Source organism: Dermacentor silvarum, unplaced genomic scaffold (genome assembly GCF_013339745.2).
Source record: "Dermacentor silvarum isolate Dsil-2018 unplaced genomic scaffold, BIME_Dsil_1.4 Seq149, whole genome shotgun sequence".
Taxonomy (NCBI): domain Eukaryota; kingdom Metazoa; phylum Arthropoda; class Arachnida; order Ixodida; family Ixodidae; genus Dermacentor; species Dermacentor silvarum.
In genome coordinates, this window is record NW_023605759.1 from 21,246 (window position 1) to 43,256 (window position 22,011).

General features: G+C 44.6%; 1 protein-coding gene across 1 annotated transcript; it reads right to left on the reverse strand.

Annotated features, from left to right (window-relative positions):
• Positions 1–289: 289 nt before the first annotated feature.
• LOC119434660 (pre-mRNA-splicing factor SPF27) lies at positions 290–14,875 on the reverse strand. The gene is made up of 6 exons (XM_037701755.2): positions 14,720–14,875; positions 14,469–14,561; positions 14,277–14,347; positions 12,933–13,145; positions 8,765–8,845; positions 290–614 (listed from the first exon to the last, which is right to left on the reverse strand). Exons 1-6 carry the CDS (start codon positions 14,792–14,794, stop codon positions 350–352), a joined length of 798 nt encoding a protein of 265 aa, XP_037557683.1. The 5' UTR covers positions 14,795–14,875; the 3' UTR covers positions 290–349.
• Positions 14,876–22,011: the final 7,136 nt, after the last annotated feature.

A 22,011-nucleotide genomic window follows, 5' to 3' on the forward strand; every position in this document is an offset into this window, starting at 1 on the left:
GATGGCAATGCCACATCTCGACGGAAGTCGTCACAGTGCTTTATTGACACTTCACGGCAATTCTTCAGAAGCGTAGCGCATTCTTCAGTTGAGGGGCAGCGCTGTGGTGAACTCTGTGGAGTGGTGGAAGAGCTTAACGTCAAGGAAAGTGAGAATACAGGGGTGAGTGTGACCAGCGGGGTCTGCATGTGCATTTCAGGAGCCACTGGGTCACTCTCAAGTGTATCTTAGCAGCACATTCATTCTACTCTAGAAAAAGCTATCAACAAAGATGACATTACATGGCATTCAGAAGTGCACGATGGTGTTGTTTATTACAGAGATCATCACATGTAGTCAATAAATAGAATCAGTCGGCCACCGTTACATCAGATGGGGCCTTTTCACTGGACTCAGGTTGTCCAGCTGTGTCCATCTTCTCCTCCTCCTCCTCCTTTGGCTGCTCTTTGTTCTGGTCATCGCTTGTGTTTGCAGGCTTGCTCCGTTCCACCGCTTGCTGGTTCTGAAGTGCTTTCTTCTTCAGGTCGTAATCGGATTCCAGGCCGGCTATCTCTTTCTCCAGCTCCACGCAAGCTCTTTCAATTTCGAAGTTTTTACTCACCAGGCTGACCCAGCTGAAGTGAGACAAGAATATAAGAAAATTAAATTACGAGGTTCAACTTCAGAAACTGGACAATGGGTTATGAGGTACACTGTAGCAGAGGGCTCTAGGTTAGTTTTTACCACCTGAGGTTCTTTAGGGCGCAACCCGTATCATGGCACATGAGTGTTTTTGCATTCCGCCTCCAGTGGAATGCGGCTATGGAGACCGAGAATCAAACGCACAACCTTGCGATCTGCAGCAAATCACCATAGCCACTGAGTTACCAATGTTCAGTGAGACAGAATATGGTGTTTTCGTGTATACCTGCCAGTGTATATTACTTGCAAGGCACGTGGAAGCTGAACGTATGCGTACTTCACATAATAGTGTGAAAAGATGTGGATGAAAATGAACTGCATTGGAACTGATCAAGTAATTAGCTCACAGTTTAGAATTGTGCTATTTACCACAAACAGTTTTTACAAATTTGTTGCAGCTAAAGAAGAAACACCGGGTATAATGATATAAGCATTTGTCAACTTTGAGCTTCATTTATTATATTTTACTCACCAATTTTAGACAATATTTGAAAAAATATTTTGAGGCCATAAAAAAAGAAGAAAATTGTTTGCTACAGATGGAAGAATTTAGCTTTCTCTTTAAAAGCAACCAATTTCATTCAAGTCGGTTTAGCAGATGTACTGAGGACACTTCTGCATTCCACGTGTATTTCAACAGGGAAATATGAGCTGGGCCCCAACATAAGGCTTCCTTTGAAGTTTTATTTTTTGAAAGGAACTTGTTTTGCTAAGATTGCTGATAGCCTGGGCTGTAAGACAGACATTCCAATGTCATGAAATCATTGACCAGAGCACACGGAACCATGCGTGTTATGCTGGCCCGATAGTCACTTCTTTTTTTCGGAAGGACTTATGGGACGGAAACGTCTTAGTACGCAACTGTGTCACTGGAAATCCACCCACGGTGAACTCTACTGTGAAAAGAAAAATTATCTTGCTTTTTTTTTGTTTTCCATTCTTTTCTGGCAAGCTCTGTAGTGGTGTTTACGCAAGAAAAATCCCGAAACTTGCAGAGCCACTTGATGCCCCCTGCTTCGAATTCAGTTCTTTCATATTCAATATTCATTCAGTGTAACTGCACGTCCTGCCATGTATTCTTGTTGCAGTTTCACAATGTTGGAGAGCTCCACCATAAAATGATTAATTCAGTTCAATCAGGTTTAGTTTAATTCTGTTCTACTGTATCATGTCAAGTATGCACCCATACCGACTCGCCTGTCAACAGTATTATCGAAGATGAAGCAAGTGCAACAGCATGGCTTCCTTTGCTAACCAGGATCATTTCCACTTGTTCATACCTTTGCACAGGTGTGCTTTATAACATAATGTCACACAAACATTGCTCCATAATTATCATGACCAAAATACGAGAGGCAGCACCAACCACTCTATGAGTCAGGTGTTTAATGTGTTTCACTTGTACTCTCGGCAATTCCTGAACTAATATGACAAAACCAAGCGCTAGCAACGAAACACTAAGGAAGAAAAAAAAACCAAGAAGAGGCCTCAAAATCACTCAGCACCAAGCTTCTCTTGACTAGCAGGACTTCAAACGGACATTGCAGCCCTTTCACCCCCTCCTCTTGCCCTTTCTCATTTCGAAGCCCAGCGCACCTCCTCCGTGCGTTGCGCCGTGCTATGTCAAACACACGAAGCAACCCTCTTTCTTAACAGCCATTGCTAATTGCCTCATTAATGAGGACAACAAAGCACTGAGCCATGTCAAGGACAATGCAATTCTTCTGGGGTTACATATTGGGGCTTCCCCTTTGTTTTCCCACTCATTAATGCTGCAAGAGAAAAATACATACCGCCATCTATACAAATCATCAGATATAACAAATTAAACTTGAAATGTTTCTAGCTGATATCGGCATGTAACAAATATAGGATTGTAACAAATATTGAATGTAACAAAGATATTTTCACGTCAGGTGTGACTTCATTATAACGAGATTTTGAAGTGGTCCTCCTCATGAACTTTGGCTAGAAAAGTGCAGAAACAGGATGGGAGAAAGAACCCAAAAGCCCAGTTACAACAATTACGTCCTATCGATATCCTATAGACATCTACTGCCAGGACATAGACATCTTAGGGATGTGTCGAATATGTCCTGCGGACGTCCCCCACAGACTGTTTGGCCGCATTTTCCATGTCCAGTGGACACTCCTTGCATGTTCGCGAGGGACACCATGGGGACATGCTACGCACATTTTATAGACATATGTCAGGGTCTTTTGCACAGTTTGCCATAATGTCGATTACGGTCGCAGCACACGCTGTGTGACACATGCAATGGGCAGAGCGCCCGCACATCGAGAACAGATACATTGTGTGCGCACATTATGCATGCACGCACATGTGCGGAAATGCAGCATACTCATTCTGCTAGGCCTTCCGCCAAGTGCAAGTGGGTTATTGAACTAACAAGTTTTCAAAGTAAATTGCATCAGAAAACTCGTAAAGTATGACGTACACACAAGCTGCAGACATGATAGCTTTGGGCTGTAATTCGGACATGCAAGAAAACACAATTCTGTTACGAGGGAACTCAATGCCTCAATTGGAGGACCAATATTAACATGTATGTCAAAAAGGTCCATGTAGAATATCCTCGGGCAATTCATGGTAGGATATTCAAAACAGGTCCATGTGCGATATCTCTGGGACATCCACAGTAGGATATACAAAACTGGAAGTCCGGCAAATGTCCTCTTTGTTTCCGAAATGGTCCATGCACATTGGGACATGATTCAGATATGTCCTATGGACGAAGTGTTTTTTTTCTGGGGAACATGCAGCAGTGTTGGTTTCTTCCAACCATCTCATTTCTGCGCTGTTCCAGTTAAACTGACAGAATTGACTAGCTCAGATGTTCTATGCTATTTTTACTGCATTCCGAGCATCCCAAGAGAAACAGCATCATGCATAACCTTCGGGACCGAGCATCAAAAATCAGTGTGTGTACTATTGCAAGTCTGAGCTGTCAAGTGGGAACTCGTGGATAGCTCAGAATCATCCTTGTTTACAGCCTGAGGGGGTCCCATGTTTTTACACATGCACTCAACATCTCACACACCTACTCGGTCATCTGTAGTGGCTTACTCAGAGTAAAAAATCTGCCACTCAAATCAGTTTCAAATCGATGCACCCTAGATGTAATTTTCTGTCACAAAGTGAGCTGCAGCAACCAATTTCTTTTTCTCTTATTGCCAAAGGCTCAGGTGTAAACACAAGATTATATGTGAAGGCCAATGAAATTAACTTAATAGTTACAGCTAACTTCCATTAATTTAGCCTTGATAAGACTGACCGAATTGCTCGAGCTATCCAAAGGGCTGAATTGGAAAAGCAGGCAGAAAAACCATCTGAACATACCCCTGCTTGATTTGGCACTATTTATCTGATTCTAATGCGCCCCTGGATCAAATGGGTAACTGATCTAAGCAACTCCCACTAGTTTATAGAAAATACTCTACAACAGCATATGATGACATGCAATCAAGGCACATGGTAAGGGAAAGGATGTCCATATGCCCGTCAGCAGAATGCATGTGCCCTGCAGACAAGAGCCAGCTTAAGCTAATTACGAGACTCGGCCGTTATGGAAATGTTGCAGATAAAAGCACAAGAGTTCGCAGCGGATCATGGCATCTCCGGAACACAATTCAAGGCCAGCCGAAGCTGGACACAGAAGTTCACGAAGAGAGCTGTGCTCTCCCTTAGGAGGCGGACTTCTATCATGCAAGAACTACCGGCTGACTATGAAGAAAAGTTGATATCTTTTCAACGCTACGTCATCGGACTGCGAAAAGAGTGCAACTTCCTTCTCAGCCAGATAAGGAACGCTGTCGAAATCTTGATATCTTTCAACATGCCGTCGGCTCAGACGATACACGTGAAAGGTGATCGTCAAGTGAACATACGCAACGCAGGGTGCAAAAAAGCGCAGATCACCATCATGGTAGCATGCACCGCCGATCGGCGTAAGCTGCCGCCGTACATACTATTAAATACAAAAATGATGCCAAAAAATCCTGATTTCCTGAAGGGTGCGCACATTCAAGGCCAAGAAAAAAAGTGGGATGACTGAGGCACTCATTATCAACTGGATTAAGACTGTGTGGTGCTGGCGTCGAGGGGCACTGTTGGCTCGCCAATCGTCGTCCTCTATGCTTTTCGAGGACATCTGACCGAAGCGGTGAAGAAGAAGCTCCACGTAGAAGCTTACAGATCTAGCAGCCATCCCTGGAGGCATGACAAGTCAGTTGCAGCCTCTGGATGTGTGTCTCAACGAGTCATTCAAGGACCACATGGGACGCCTCTATAACGAGTGGATGGCCTCTGACGATGCGGCCTTGACACCGCTGGGGCGTTTAAAGCGGGCATCACCTTTTGTGGTGGCTTGGCGGATAGCTGATGCTCAGGCAGCTCTACCTGAAGCAATGGTGGCAGCTTCATTTAAGAAATGCTGCATGTCGAACTCGTCGTGCGGCACCGAGGGCAGTGAGCTTTGGAAGTGTGACAGCAACAAGAAAAACACTGATGTATCAGAAGATGATAGATTGTGGTTGATGGATTGTTGTAAGTACTAATATGTGCTCATACAGTTGCCTTTTGCACCTTTCGAAGGTGGGAATTGAAATAAATTTTCGCGCAGGTTCTTTCGCCTTATATTAGAGTGCAAACTTTTCTTAGGTCCTTCAACTCCCCCATCGACTTATACTAGTAACCGCCTTATATTCAAATAAGTACGGCACCAGTCGGCAACTATATTAGATTAAAGCACCTGATGGAAATTACAAGATTCATTTAGAGTGATTCACAGCTACAACCACAGCACATAGATGTTCAACACTCAATATAATTGCGAGACAGTGGTACCGAATTTTACTAAGCTAGTTTGATGGCTTCCTTTTCAACTTTAGATAAGATTTAAAGTGACAGTACCTTTTCATCTGATCAGTAGTTCTGTCGCAAGTGCTATAAAATGGTGCATTGTCTCGGGTTATGCATTCTTTGTTCATCGTCCCCTAAAACTGTATCAATGGGGCTTTATCTGTATACAGCCTGTTGAGTCAACCGCGGGAAAACAGTGGCAGGAAACGCCATGTGTCACACAGGACAACCACAGAAGACAAGGCGGGCAGCGAGTGGGGCTGCTCATGAAGATGGAATAAAAGAAAAAAAGAATGAAGTGTTTGATCAGGGCAACGCGGGTGTCGATCTCTTCTCTGTCACCACACAGCCAACAGCGTTTCGAGCACTGGGCCAAGCTCCCAATCTATACACAGTGTCAAGAACGCTGTCAGCCGTACACTTCTACGCATCCAATGCTGAGTCATGTGAAATCTTATGAAAGTGACTGTATTTTAAAATGTGATTTCTCGAGTAAACCGCCACAGGATTCCTCCTTAAAATAGTGTCGTGCTCTGCTGTGTTACACACGTTATGCTTGCACACCTTTTCCTCTACTCTCTAGTGCTGTTGCAGCCATAGAACCATGGTTCAATGTCAATAACAGCAGTCACAGCACCTCACGTGACCCTTCTGTATAGTATTATGTAATATTTTGCAGTAAGTCTGTCACAGCCGCATGATTAATTTGCTTCCTTCAGAGGTGATAGGCTTGGGAAAGGAGCCTGCGTCCTAAATTCCCACAGAAACCGTCGTGAGCACAAAAAAAAAAAAGGAGATTTGGGCTGCTCCCGCGGCGACAACTTCCCATGGGGCGGCCCAAATGCACCTACTGAGGTGGGAACGCCTTCGGGTTGCGGGCAAACACTCCTTTCCAAGCGTTGAGGTTCCATAATGGCCGAGCACCAGGCCGGGAGTGCGCTTGTAATTATTTTACCAGTAGGTACCCAGCGGCAGCCACGGTGGATGCTCTTCAGCAAGACCATTTGTGGTTGAATAAGAGGTAGCCAGAGACAACTCGGGAAATCTGTATTGGGCCCCTTTTCGAGATGTGAACCCCGACAAGAAGCCAAGCACCAGGCCATGGAACATCTCTACCCATTAGAAAAACCCAGCGAGTTTCCGGCAGCACCGGGATTTGAAATCAGTACCTCCTGCAAACGAGGCGGATGCTTTACCACCATGCCACCGCTGCGGTACATGTGCACATATGCACTACCTGCAGCACATACAGGTAAGGCACTGGGCGAGTCTTTTATGAGCATTTCGCGTTATCCACGACAAATGCCAAGAACACAACCACCACTTCGAGTTAAGGAATTCCCATATCAGCTATCACTCTCACTTTGGCATTAGCCCACTGCTACAACATCTCTCGTAGCCCAGCCTGTAGCTCTGGGACATCAACTGCTCCAATATTGTTAATATTGTTAGTAGTGAATTTACTGCTTGGCTTGTTTTTCTACAAGTGCTAAATTACTGTGCACTTTGTTTACACCTTGCATCTCCACCCAACCTTTTCTGTATGCCGCTTCAATTTGAGCACAGTCAAACACTGACATACAGTCAAACCTCGATATACAGAACACGGATATATAGAATTTTTGAGTATATCAAACACTTTCTATATCACCAGGAAAATCCCATGCATTTTTCATTTTTGATTTCGAACGGGGTCGGACGTAAAATGGGTATATCGAACTCCGCCACCCCAGACCACGTGCGCTGTGTTGACAGGTGGGGAGCTTTCCCACAACACCTTCGAAGATAGCAGAGGCACGATGGGCGTTCCCGACTGCTGCGCACTATAGCTGCACACATCGATCACACTGAGGGCGCCATTTGAACGTAGCAGCGTACGCACGCGGCGGCTTAGCTAGTTTGACAACGTGAACGACGCATTGCATTTGCTGCACTGACTCCTCGGTGCCGCTACTAATGCTAAGTGAGTCGTCGTCATTGTGTGCTCGGAGTTAGGCCTGTTGCAGTGTGGTTGGTGTTGTGATGGCTGCAAACATGAAGCGGATGATCCTGACATTTGCCACGAAATTGGAAGTCCTCCAGCGCATTGTGAATGGCGAAAAGAAGTCAAGCGTCGCCGAAGCTTTCGACATACCAAGAAGCACTTTGAGTACGCTACTGAAAAACAAGAGCGACTTAAAGGCCAAGGCAGAACAAAACCAGCACTCAGGCGCATGGCATGTGCGCAAAGCTGCTATTGAAGATGTTGAGAAGTCGCTGCACAAATGGTTCATCGATGCAAGGGCCCGGAATATTCCTTTATGGGGACCGATGCTACAGCAGAAGGCCAAGAACTTTGCATTCATTCTCGGCGCCGAGAATTTCTGTGCCAGTTGCGGTTGGCTGAAATGTTTTAAGGTCCGCTTTAACATCGTCGGGAAGACAGCCTCGGGGGAAAGTGAGGACGCCAATGACGGGATCATGAAGTGGCTTGAACAAGAGTGGCCCCAGGTTCTCGCCAAGTATGAGCCGAACCAGGTATTTAATGCGGACGAAACACACCTGTTCTGGCAAATGCTTCCGCGACAAACACTCGACACCCGCAGGGACAAGTGCCACGGCGACAAGCAAGGCAAGGCTCGCATAACAGTTCTGTTGGGTGCCAATATGAACGGAAGCACTAAGCTACGGCCACTTGTCACAGGCAAGTTTCAAACCCCGAGGTGCATGCGCAACTGCCCCAGTATTCCGGTGACATATGCTTACATTAAATAGTGAGTGCAGCAGTTCCTTCAGAAAAAAGCATCTGCGGTAACACCTATTTTCCCCATAGTAGGGAGAGTTAAGTAAACTAGGCTTCACTACTTTTGGTTTTGAGGAGGCACCAGTAATGTATCGAGAAAGAAACATAGCTTTTTCTCCTTGTCTCGATGCCAGAATTGGCATGCGGTTATGCAGGCAGAGTTCCAATTATTGAACGGCAAGCTGTAAGGAGTCCAAAACCTCTATCGCTTTTATATGTTGCATCGATGGGGCAAATGGCGATGTATACTGTCTGAATGAACGGTTGGCGACCGTAGACCAAAGGGATCTTCGTGTTGGATGTGACTTTGTTATAACAAGGCTCAAGTTACAAGCTGACAGACATTGCCTCCATTTCAAAAAGTACAGAACTGTTCTAGCATGTCGCCGTTCCTTTAGCTTGTACACTTCTTTTCTTACCTTGCTTCCAGGTGCTTCAGCTTCTCACCAGCCTCTGTTTGAGTTGTCTTCCGCTGCCAGTTCACCTCCTGAATCTCTTTCCTGTGTGACATCAAAGCAAAAATAAGCAAAAAGCAATCAGAAAGTCCAAGACAAACTGCAACCACATGTTAAAGAAAGCATGAAAATTATGAAGCCAAAACAGCAATGGCATGACAATGCACATTGCAAATCTAACTGCAAAAAGCTATGCATTCCCTAGAACAAAATTGTTACATAAACACAGGTTCGAATGTATGATTCTTGTGTGCTGTTTGTGCGTGCTTTGTTTTTTATTGATGTGAAAAGACACACAGGAGTACTTGTCACCATGAGCAGGTAATGGGTACTCCATTTCACTTGGTAACAAGCAATAAAAGAAAACTGATTATAAGCATGCAAAATTTTGCACTAGTTAATACAGAAATAAAACACAAGAAACTGTGATGAAGAAAAATTGCGCTTGAAATAAACCCTTACCCTGCAGCGTAGGGGTTTAAAAACACGCTGTTTTTACTAATTCTTCGATGTCTGTAATGTCCACTGGTGCTCTTATACTTAGCTGCGCAGTTATTATATTTTTAAGAACTCTGGAAACAGCCACACAGGGTATGCCTGACACCAGAAGAACATTTGATGTTTATTTACTTTATTCTTGTTCTTATCAAAACAAGATTTTGCTCCACATCTTTACGCCAACAATGATAACTTTCTCCAGAATAAATACATTGAAATGAAATTTCGTGCACTCATTGCTCACATGTAGATGCACCAAATGAACTAGGATAAAGAAAATCTGAGGAAAATTCATCGCATTACAGCTGATTTTTTATAAAAATGTGGTCAAAGCTGGCAATCTTTTCTTGTTTATTTTAGACTTTAAGTGATTACTTCCTTAATACGCACAGCATTACGTGTATCTTAGTTCATGGCACAGGCCACGCACAGAACTACATAAATGTCAAAGCTTTTTCTCAATTCAGCATTTCAATATATACTTATCACTGTTGGTGCAACATGGCAATTTCAATGTATGTTTTTCACAACTCTAAAAAAATTTATATAGTGGGGTAAGTTAACTAATACATGCCTAATCAGAAAAAATTATTACTATAATCCTGGCTGCTGATTAAAATATTTGTCTTCTATTTGTGGCCTCATACCTTAAAATATTTCAGTACTATGAATTTCAAAACAAAATATATCATAACCACGACCAGAATTTCGTGCTGTGTCTGTATTAGTAGCACCTCAAAATACCGAATTTGTTATTATGTTACACCTGTTAAAAACAAGTAATAAGAAGTAACAACACATTCGAATGACAATGGTTAATTAACCCTTTAACTGCTAGCTCAACAATATTGTGGACCTAACAAAAGCATCTGCAAGTACTAGACAAATCCAAATATTAGTCTGTGCCTTTCAATTACCTTTATTTATGTACCTGCTCAACAGCTGATACAGTAAAACCTCGTTAATTCGGATTTCACGAGACCGAAAGAAATGTCCAAATTAACCGAATGTCGAATTATCGAGGGTATCAAGAAAACAATAAGCAAATGCTTACTATGTCAACAGGCTTTTACTTAGTGAATGAATGAGCAAATCCTGTTGCTATTTTGCAAAAAAGCAGAGCGGAAGGTGGAATTCTCGTCATCTTGTGACTCATTGGCTTTCGCAGCGGCAATCAAGGCCAAGCGACTTCCTTCGCAGCATGGCCGCGGCGCGCGCCTTCATTTGCGACACACTTTGCACTACCGCGCGCACATCCCGATTATGTTTTCGCCAGTGAGCTGATCGCCAACAGATCGTCTGTCCATCACAATGTAGCCAAGGCTCTTCATCCTTGACAGCTTTGCACCGAGCAAAAACGAAACAACCGCTGCGGAGAAAACCGCAGCCGCTATTGACGCGATTATGAACAGTGACTTTACGGTGCTGATAGCACACGACCGACGCACGGAGTCAGAACGGAACTACCGTTCGCTGCAACAACTGTGGACGAAACCGCGATCGCTATCGATGCGATCATGGATGGAGACTGCGCAGCTTTCTAGGCACGCGGCCGACACGCGAACCGAGTCAAAACGAAACTTTGCCGCAACCGCTGCGAAAGAAACCGCGGCCGCTATCGACACAATCATGGGATGGCGACTACACAATTATGAAAGCCTGCGGGCAACGTTGTGGCATATGCAACGGTAACGCAGGAATAAAGGCTTTAAGAACCAAGTAGGCACGAAGCGTTCCGGTGTTGCTGTCATTCACGTACGATTCCCACTACGACTATGGTGATGCAGATGCCGCTGCCTCGTTTCGGTTGGACGCTAGTGCCATCTTTGCTCTTTTGTGTCGCACATTTGTGGTGGTTCTCACTTGCCGAGCTCCGAATTAACCATGTGCAGCTAAATATGTCCGAATTAATTAGAGTTTGTTTGCATTGAACAATGCATACGTAGGTCGAGACCAGAGGACCAGTCCGAATTATCCGATTTTCCAAATTAACGAGGGTCGAGTTAACGAGGTTTGACTGTATTCACTAATATGTTGAGCGTAAACAGCAGCAGCAGATGTATTGGTCCCAAAGCCTGAAGGCTTCGTCATGATCTTCTTAGCGCATGTGGAGGTCATCAAGCTCTAATTTCTTAACTCCATAAAGATACATCCCACGAACACACATTGACCTTGCCATAGCAAGTGCCAGAGACCAGTTTTGGACCATACATTTACCTTTCATCACCCAGTTAACAATAATTTTGACCCACTGTATCTCCCTTAGTTTTTAGAGAAAGTGCTTAATATTTCAATTGGTATGTATTTGAGCAAAGTAAAGAAGAACTAAAGCAATAAAACCATTCTAGGTCAAGTCTTTCTTATCTTGCCAGTTAAAGGCTTAATGCCATGTAATTTATTGAATCTCTCTTGAGCACACAAGCTTTCGCCTTCACCCTCTTGGGCATATGCTAAAGTGACTGTCAATTTTCTGACGAAGTCATCTCCACCTGGTGCGAGCACAGCTCACACAGGCCTCAGCTCTGTTAATACTACACAAAAAAAGAACCGTCATCTCCACCTGGTGCGAGCACAGCTCTTACATGCCTCAGCTCTGTTAATACTACACAAAAAAAGGAGAAGAAAGTTGAATTTTAGGGTGTTATGTCCCAAGACCACGTTAAGATTAAGAGGCATGCCATATGGGGGGGTGTTGGTATAAATTTGACCACCTGGGGCTGTTCTTTAATGTGCACCCAAATCTAAGTATATGGGTGTTACTGCATTTCACCCCCACTGAAACGTGGCCGCTGCAGCCGGGATCGAACTCGTGACCGTGAGCTCAGCAGCAAAGCCAGCGGGCTACCACGGTGGATAACACTGCACGAGTGTGCGCCTAGCCTAGCTGTACATTCGCACACCGTACCGACACACACCAAGTTTTTCTTAATCTGAAAAAAACCTTTATTGTGAAGTTTGTAGTAACAATATTTCACAGCAGCAGCATGACTACAAGGGGGCATTGTCATACTCTAGCACTGAACACACAATAAAACCTATTTATCAGTAAGACTCTTATACATCTGTTCCAAATAGGCAGACATGTAGTCCAGTGAACCATCTTGTGTCTCAGTGTTGCCTTTAAGTTGCTGTGTGTTTGATGCGTGCAAAGCAGAATTGTAGCATAAGGACGATAAAAGGGGTGAACCTGGCACGTAGAACATAATCCCAATAACTAACCAAAGGTTGTAATCCACAGCGAGTGATAAAAATGAAGTCTTAATGTTTCAATGTGTCAATTCAATGTTTGGAATGCGTGTTGTATACCAGAAGTGTTTGGAACAGATATAAGAAACTTGTGGAACTTTGAGCATGTTCAGCACTACCAAGGGCTATGACGTTATCTACTGTAGTACTGTTTGTCTCAATCTTGTGTGCTTCTTAATTAAGCAAACAATACGTAAAGCCTACGAGAACAGTGCTAAGTTGACCTGAAGAAAAGTCAAGCCGTCGATTTGTCCACAAATGTGGTCCTACTTGGAAAACAATACCGACTGCCTCAAGCGTGCTAGCAACCAGGCAAACAATGTGAGAGCCTCTGAAGGATGGCATCACAATGAAACTCTTCTACACCATGCTTGCCTATTAAGCTCACCTCAATTCTTGCAGTTGTCGCTGGAGCTGGTGGAGTATGCGAACAAGAGCTGCGTTGTAGGCCTTCCAGGACTCAGCACCATATCGGGCCATCAGCTCCAAGTTGGCGATACGGGTGGCTTGATGTTCCAACTGCGCCGATGAATTGTCGACACACTCAGCCCATGATGCAACGTCTGTCGTTTTGCCAGCAGGTGGCTGTGGAAGCTCGTATCTAGCCAACGGTGAAAAAATATAAAGGCGAAGCCATAAGAACTTACTCATCGGCAGCAATTTGAATCTGCACTGATTAAGAACACTGATAATAGATGCTTATTAACTACATCTGTTCTACATTAACTACATATTTCCGGATGCACATGCCCGGTGTGCACACTCCTGGCTGCATCCATGGCACCGCGGGATTGTAAATCCGGCAATGTAATGTCCTCTCACTACTTTTTGCTAGTTCTTTGACCACGAGAAACAAATGTCGATGCAGTGTATTCACCCAGATCGCACTTTTTTCTTTTTCAGAAGTGGCAAAGGGCAAACTGCGACAAATTTTCGTGAAAGTGTGAATGCCCAAGCTTATGAAAAGTTGCGTTAGAAATCAGTTCCGTCTCCAAAACAGAACCAAGACAGGTATCGAAAGCCCTTTGTTTTTTCCTGGGTTTTGGATAGTGTTACGCATCCTGAAAACAATTTCAACATGCTGAAATTGGCCGTCGAAATCATCAGTCACTGGTGATGGATTCAAATAGACGTGGTAACAAAAGATTTCAATAAAGGCACTGAAAAGTAGTAGTCGCTCTGGTATTGTTTTACTAGTACTTTATAGGTATTGCACAATACTGTACAATAGTTTACAGAAAGAGGTCTCTGCGTTGCTAAAATAGAACCTCCTGCACAGTTTTTGCCTCCTCCTATAAATACTAAAATAAATGTGTGTATTATATTAGCATTAAAAAAAGTGCTGTCATAAAACGGAAAAAAAAAGAACCAAAGTTTGTGAAAAAGAATATTACAAATACAATGTGAAAAGATTCCACTATATTTGACAATCTATAAAGATAACTGTTATAAAATCAATACAGGGTGGGTTAATGAGCGGAATCCCGGCTCGTACAAAACAAAGACGAACGGGACGAGCACTCGGAGCATCCAACGTCACACTTCCCGGGCAGGCTATACTGGTGCAAGTAATACATTTCATATATTCCGTCGGCGTTAAACTGAAGGCCTGTGGCAGAAACGTACGCCACGAACCACAGAACGCACAACCAGCGTGTATCTAGCAAGTACCGAGACATTTACCTTCCCCGCGATTCTGCTGGCAGAATACCCGCTACAAGACTCGACTCACCGTTTCATGCTCATCATCTCCATAGGCAACCTCGACTGAAGACGCTCAAACTCCGTCTTCATAATTTCAGTCTGCAAACAGAACACAGTCGAAATTAGCCGTACAAGGTAAACCGCGTCTCTTAAACCATCGCCTTGTCATGTGTCACAACGAGGTCATAGATGTCGAACACTCAAAACACATCATTATTACCTCGAACTGATGCAGTGACAGCTGCGGCAAATGTTCCAGATAATTTTTTGTAGGTCTGTATCGCCTTGTCTCTTCCTCAACCATCGTCATGACCTGAAATGGTGTACGTTAGATACACTGTAAACATCTCCGCTCGTAGTGAGAAGACACCCGCCGCTGAAATGCATATACACACGGCGCATATGCATGAAACGTGTGACGCAATAGGCACACTGAACAATTAAAAGTAGCGCTAGTATTCCAAAACTTACGGCTTCACGAATTCCAGGCTCGTCATAGCCTTGATCAATGTAAGGCAGCGCATCAACGATCACTTCGCCAGCCATGTTGCGCGGATTCTAGCAAAATCTACGCTTGGATTTGGATGCGACTATGTTCGGATTGAAGTATGGGCGGTTTCTAGCCACCGTTAATTCAACTCCCTACAATCGCTTCTGACGAGCCGCTTTTCGAGTCTGCAGTACACAAAAGCATGACCTACGAGATCAAAAGCGCATCCTACTACGCACGTAGTTTGCAACATTAGTCATATAAACATACAAAATTATTTTTTAATATGGAGAAATCTAGATAGAATAGGTCTGCTGCAATAAATTTTCGGCGCTTCTCAGCACGTACTTTGATATGCTAATGGCCCGTACGGTGTATGGCATCGCCATTGCCGTAGGCATCAAGCCGTCACAGCTTTGAGCACGGACTTTGAGATATAAGCAGGTGCCGTTGGTTCTTTATTCTACGATGCCGGCTTCGGACTAGCTTAATTTAAGTCAGCTAAAATGTCTCGTGTCGCAGAGAGCGACGCCCACTCTCTCAGCGAGGAGGATGCGGATTTTGCTCAGCAACAGCTCGAAGCGGAACTTCAACGCCTCGCCGTTAACGACGAAGCATGTAGCAAGGCAAACGAAGCTTTACGTAATGTCGTCAGTGGAGTCGTTCACAAGGTGAACGAACTTCTCGCTTCTCCCACACTTTTGGGTGGCACAGAAGAAGGCGGGCCTAATGCTGACCCACTCTTGTCCTACCTGGAGGCCGAAAGGAGTTACCTTGCCAGCGTCACAAAGCGCACCAGAGTCGCCGCGCCGCCGCTCCAAACCCGGGGCGCGACTGGCAACCGCGCGCCTTCGGAAGAGGACTCGAAAGAGATGCAGCGACTCGTCGCTGCTGTCCTGGGCAAACGCGTCAAGTTCAGTGCTCGTAGCCAAGAGCGACATTGCGGCGAGCTCGTCGGTCGGCTGACCGACGATTATTTGGCCGTTGAGGCCGTCAAGCCGTGGTCGGCGTCCGAGCCGCGTTCCGCAGCGCGTCCCACCGAACTCGACCGGATTCTGTTCAACGTCGCGTGTTCAGCTCTTCCACGTCTCATCGAGACCAGCGCCCGCGAGTGGTTAAGCGAAGTCGACGACGAGGAGCACCCCGACGACGAGGAGCACCCCGACGACGAGGATGACCCCGACGACGAGAAGGACCTCGACGAGACGTTGAAAGCGTCCGCAGCACCCGCACTTTCGTCCCTTCCGAAAGAGCAGGCGGACCTTCCGAAAGAGCTGGCGCGTTACGTCAGGCTCGCAGCAGTGCTGGACGCGGAGGAGGCCCGTTGCGCCTCGGACATCCTGGACTTACGCGCGGAGTTCGAGAAGCGAGCTGCAGTAGTGAGGAGCCTGCTGGCCCAACAAGAACGGTTACGTCGCTTCCAAGAGTCCTTCGAGCAGCGCGAACGACTCGTGGGCAAAGTGACGCGCAGCGTCTCCGACTTGCGCGATCACCTCGCTTCGAGAGTGAAACAGTGCCAGTCGCTGATCGCATGTGCCAACGCTCAGCCACAGCAAGAAGCTGCTGCCGCGGTATGCCCTGACGGCGAGTCTGTAGCCGATTACGGAGCCGCCCTTGACAAGCGCTGCGCTGAACTGACTGCCGCTGCGGCTTCGAAAGTCCACGTAGTTCAGGAACTGCAGCGTAAAAGAAAGGCCTTCAGGGAGCTGGCCGATAGGCTTGACGCCGATATTACCACCGCCTGTCAGGGTAGCGTAGAGACGTGGTGTGATGGCATGAAGGCGAGGACCCAGCGCGATGAAAAATTGAAAATCATAAGCGCTCTGTTCGTTGAATTCCATACGAACCCGGAACGTTTCCTGCGCCGAATGAAAGGCGAAGCGGCCTCCGCTCGTGTACCTCCACCCTAAAGGTGGAAATGTTTAGAAGCAAGCTGTGAAGTCAGTGCGAAGCACACCTGAAGTTTAGGTGCGATGAAACAAAAACTTTGTCGTTGATTGCTCCTGTGTTGGTGTTCAAGTTGCGAGTTCAAGAATGAAAAATTTGTTTTAAAGTAAGCAGGACATGTGGCCTGTCTACGTAAGCGAAGCTTTTCGTTTTGAAGAACGGTGCATAGGAACGACGACACACGGTACATACAATGTGCGGGTCTCGGTATTTGTTGATTACGAAATTACTACGCATGGTTTCTAGTTGTTTCTTTTTGTTCCGCAACACTCCTCACCCTCCATTCAAAACTAAGAAATGGCCTTCTGCTGCCTCTTTTATATACAGCTGACACCATCAAATCGGGGAGGGGAAGGCACACCGGGCAAGTGACCCCACGTCCCCGAAAAAATTCCTGTATAAGCCACTGTGTTCTTTAAGCTCTTCCACGCCAACTTGAAAAAATTTTTCATTGAAGAATGCATAGGCGGAAAGTTTAAATTTTGCTGTGGAGAGGGGGGGGGACAGCTTTCTGAACCCCATTATATATATATATACATACATACATACATACATATATATAGAGGGAGAGAAATTAACTTTAATAACAGTTGCATTTGAGGAAACTTCGTGTGACCTCGAAGAATTATTCGCTGAAATAACGGCCTTAAATACTATTTCCAAGCATAGGTGTGTTCACCAGGGGGGGGAGGCATAGTACACCATTTGACCCCCCCCCCCCCCACTTTTTAAAGCGGGCACTCTCGGTTATACGCTAAAAAATCCAACAAAACTACAGCTGAAGCTAAATTTTCCATTGTAATAGAGTAAGCAATGCTTTGTTTATTACATATCCCCTGCTTCGGCAGAGAGGATTGTATTTTGTGCCTCCTTGGGATGCACTGTAGTGGGCGACACGCGGGATTCGTCGTACACGCTTGCATTGTGTAGGCTTGGTACTGGGCAGTTCCCGCCCAAACAAATGTCAGCTTGCGCTACTTGCATCATGCCCAGTGTTATGGGACCCCTATATCCGTATTTGGAAACGCAATCAGCTTATTTAACCTGAGGGGGAGGTCTGGATAACGTATTATAATCAGCCGCGCTTAACGACTGGTGTGGTTTACGGCATGAAATTGATGGATTTTCAAATGCTGGAACTATTTAATCTCTGTCCGGAGATAATCTACATAGCGTTGCAGTGTTAGTATCTTATCACCGTCAAAAAGTCTAATCAAACCTCTTACAGGTATAACTGTCAAGTTTCACTGTCTAATCACGACTTATTGTTGATTTCATGAAAGTAACCTTGGTCAAACGGGCAGAGCCATTTAAATACCAATAGAACTCTGACTTGAACTTTTTTCTCCAAGGCTTGTCACTTCTGACCTTGTCGATTTCATTTTGAGGCTGTTTCTAAGTAAGCGCTACACTATTAATTGTATCCCAGCAGAATCCCAAGAACAGAAGATGTTTTATATTTTTTAAATATGAGGGCCACTTTTTGGTGGCGTGTATCGAAAATTTGCCCTGTGTAGGTTGCTTATGTGCTCTGAAAACAGTTACTGAATAGTCTCTTCCTTGCAATTTTTATGCATTATACACGGTATTTAGTTGTTTTCCCCCGGTATCCTCGAACTATGTGGGGCATGGGTTTTTGTTTATTTGATGTACGAAGAAATGTTCTGTATGACGAGTGATAAATGTTTATCCTGTGTAGGTTCATTACAGTCTTTGTAGAAAGTTATTCATTGGAGCGTTCCAGGGAGTCATACTACCGCTAATCGAAATGTTTCCCAGACTCCCAAAGCAACAGCATGAGAGACTGTTGAAATTCCGTGAAAATAGAGATGATTTTAAGCGCAATGCGTTGCGAAACATTCACTTTTCTGCTTTTAATGCAAGTGTTGCAGATAATTACTAAACCCTCGTGTTTTCGTGCATCATACGAGATTCGTTGTTTGTTTCTCCGGTGTCCTCTCTGAGCTAAACAAGGCATTTTGTTTATATCTAGGGATAATTAGGGGCATGGCATGGGTAATCTATAGGCAATGTGCCAAATGGGTGGTTTAAATGCGCATTTTCCAGTAGAATACGTATGCAAGTGCCCCATTGCATTATAGTCTGTTTTCCGAGCAGTGTAAAACTTAGACAGCTGCGCTGGCATAATTACAACTACAACTGAGGTCAAATTTTGCGAATATAAGGGGAACAATGCGGCAAGTTTATGTGCAATGGTAAATGCGTGTTGATCAAATACAGGTTAAAAAACTGTAACCAATTGTTTGAAAGTATCGCGCTGCTGCAAGGTTTCCCCAATGTCCAAAAGAACTCTGCGTTTCAGATATTCTATACTTGTAAGGAATAGGCAGATTTTAAGTGCAATGTGTTGCATAGTTTTAACGTTTCTGGCTTATGTAGAAGCGTTACCAATAATTATTGAACCCTCATATTTGATTTATTTTTACTTTTTCATGCACGATATACTAGGTTCGCCTGGCGTCATCACTGAACTAAAAGGAGGCAGCTTCGTTTTGTTTGGTGACTGTAAGGAAAAGGTAATAGGTAATGTGTAGGGGAAGTTCAGAATAGATGGATAATTAGGGCTTTCGCAATAAATTACGTATGCAAGCACTCTAAAATGCTATGAAGGTGTCTAATGATCAGGGAAGAATTGAGCCCGCTGCCGTGGCAGCCACCAAGACCAAATTTAGCGAAAATTGGTGGTATGCTATGGAAACTCTCGGTGTGAAGTTAAATGTGGCTGGATCATACGCAGCCTTTGTAAAAAAGATTCTTATTCAAGTTTTAAAGCGTGTGATATGGCAGCTATCAGGTACACTTCGCAGTGTCCCGACATAGCTGTAGGTTACAGCAGGTTTATATTTTGTGGAAAGGGGAGGGGGACATTTTAACTGCAATGTGCGACAAAAGTTTTGCGTTCGTGATCCAGCTAGAAGCGTTGCAAATAATTATTGAGCCGTCGTTTTTCTGTCCCTATTTTTAGGCATCATAACACGTTCAGACTTGGTTTCAGCGATGTCCTCGGTGAACTACGCAATAGTTTTTGTTTATATTTGGCGAAAATAAAGGCTGCGTTATGGACAATATGCAGGTAAACTTTAAAGACAGGGGACTAATTATGAAATTTGCAGTAAATTACGCATGCAAGGGATCCGGAGCTTTATGAATGCATTTTGCGAACAAATAATTTATCACGTTGTTCTGGCAGAACTGTGAACTCAGCCAATATCAAATCTAGCAGAAGGTAAATAAGGAGGGCGAGGCGGAGGTAAGGAGGGAGGGAAGACACCGTGGTAAATGTTATCGGTGAAGCAACGTGTGTTGATGAATTACTGGCTTTTTAAAAATTCCAAACAAGAAGTGCTCCATATGATTACATGCGGGCAAAGTTTCAAATGGCACAGTCCTATACGGGCAACTTTTTAATGTATGTGGTATAATTACAAGAAATTGAAAGTTTTATTGCAACTGTTAGAAAGAACACCTTCGCTAGAAATCAGGTTGTTGCACACATCTGCTGTCACTTTTTTCTAGTGAATATTGCAATTTATGCTGATTGTACTTCGTTGCGTAAAACCTAGACAATACTATTACCTAAACTAGCAACACATTTAGGCTGTAGTACAAGTACAATTGTTTGTTTAATTATTAATATTGTTTTTAGCACATGTACATTTTTTGTGTGCGCTGTACTGCTGCTACTGGGCGGGATCCGAGACCTCTGTGAGACACTCATTGCCTTTTGTTCCTGCATCATCTTGAAATTTTATATAGTTGCAATAAATAAATGCAAATTGAAATAATTTTTTCGGCCGCCATGGTTCACCATGTGTGATTGATAAATAGATCTATGGCTGTTAAATATAAAAATAACAGACAGACGCATTTCCAGGCTCTTTCACCTATTGTAATAGTAATATTCACAATATATATGTATATATATATATATAGAGAGAGAGGGGGGGGGAGAGAGGTCAGATTTTTTGCGGTTTGCGCCCCGCTCGAGAAATAGTTGGTACGCCACTAAAAAAGGCTAAGACTTTGGGCAGAGTAGCCTTGCCTGTAGTTCATCATGGCCTCCAGGGTGGGAGCGTGTCAAACCGACCATAGAGTTTCCTATAAAATTTACTAGGTGTAACCCTGGTGCTATAGTGACTACGGCAGCTGCCGGTACGGCTGCACAGCCAGAAGGGGTATGTGACGGTTACTATGTGGTTACTACATTCGTTATTGCAGCTGTAAACGGTTTTGAGACTTTGCAAATGTATCATTTTCAACGATATATTGTGTTATGAATGCAACGACTATTACGCAAGTGCGCAGAGACTCGCTGCCATGCTATGTTTAGATAATTAGAGGATTGCTCGGACATTTGGAGAGATAAAGCGCCATAATGCCGCACGAACATATGAAGTCACAAGCGGGAAAAATGAGATAATTCTGTCTACCATATCCATCATTCGCATGGTAAGTAAGCGATCACAGCGCCGGAGTTCTCTATAGTAATTTTTGATTGATTGATAATTTTTATACCCGCCGTGGTTGCTCAGTGGCTATGGTGTTGGGCTACTGAGCACGAGGTCGCGGGATCGAATCCCGGCCACGGCGGCCGCATTTCGATGGGGGCGAAATGCGAAAACACCCGCGTACTTAGATTTAGGTGCACGTTAAAGAACCCCAGGTGGTCAAAATTTCCGGAGTCCCCCACTACGGCGTGCCTCATAATCAGAACTAGTTTTGGCACGTAAAACCCCATAATTTAATTTTTTGATAATTTTTATGTCACAAGGGCCAGCTCTGGGCAATATAGTATTTTTTTCTAGAAAGCTCTATGAAACCAATGCAGCCTCTCCTAGTGGCGTTGGTCATACGCACGGTGCTTGAGTCTCCAACGTCATCCGCAACAATACATTACAACATCGTCACCCCTTCATGCGAAACAACTCAACAACGCCCGCACAATCGCCCGCAAGTCTGGTCCCACCTTTTATTACTCACTTCTGCTTCCCAATTTAGTCTCGCTTTTTTCCAGAGAGTGATGATGCTAGATTGCACTCAACGTTTTCTCCTAGCGAGTCACATGTGGCTGCCTCAAGCCAAATGTTCGTCCAGCGATACCTGTCAGTGGACGAACGCTCTGCCTGAGGCAGTCTGCGCTGATGCTGGCCATGCACTGTGCTCAACTCTTCTCCCATTTTTCCTTTTTAGTGGCTCTTCGTTCATTCGCTTACATCATAAGCTCCCGAAGGACTATTGCATCAGGGGGGGGGGGTTAGAAAGAGGGAAAAAAAGAAGGGAGCAATAAGGGGGGGGGGGGAATCAT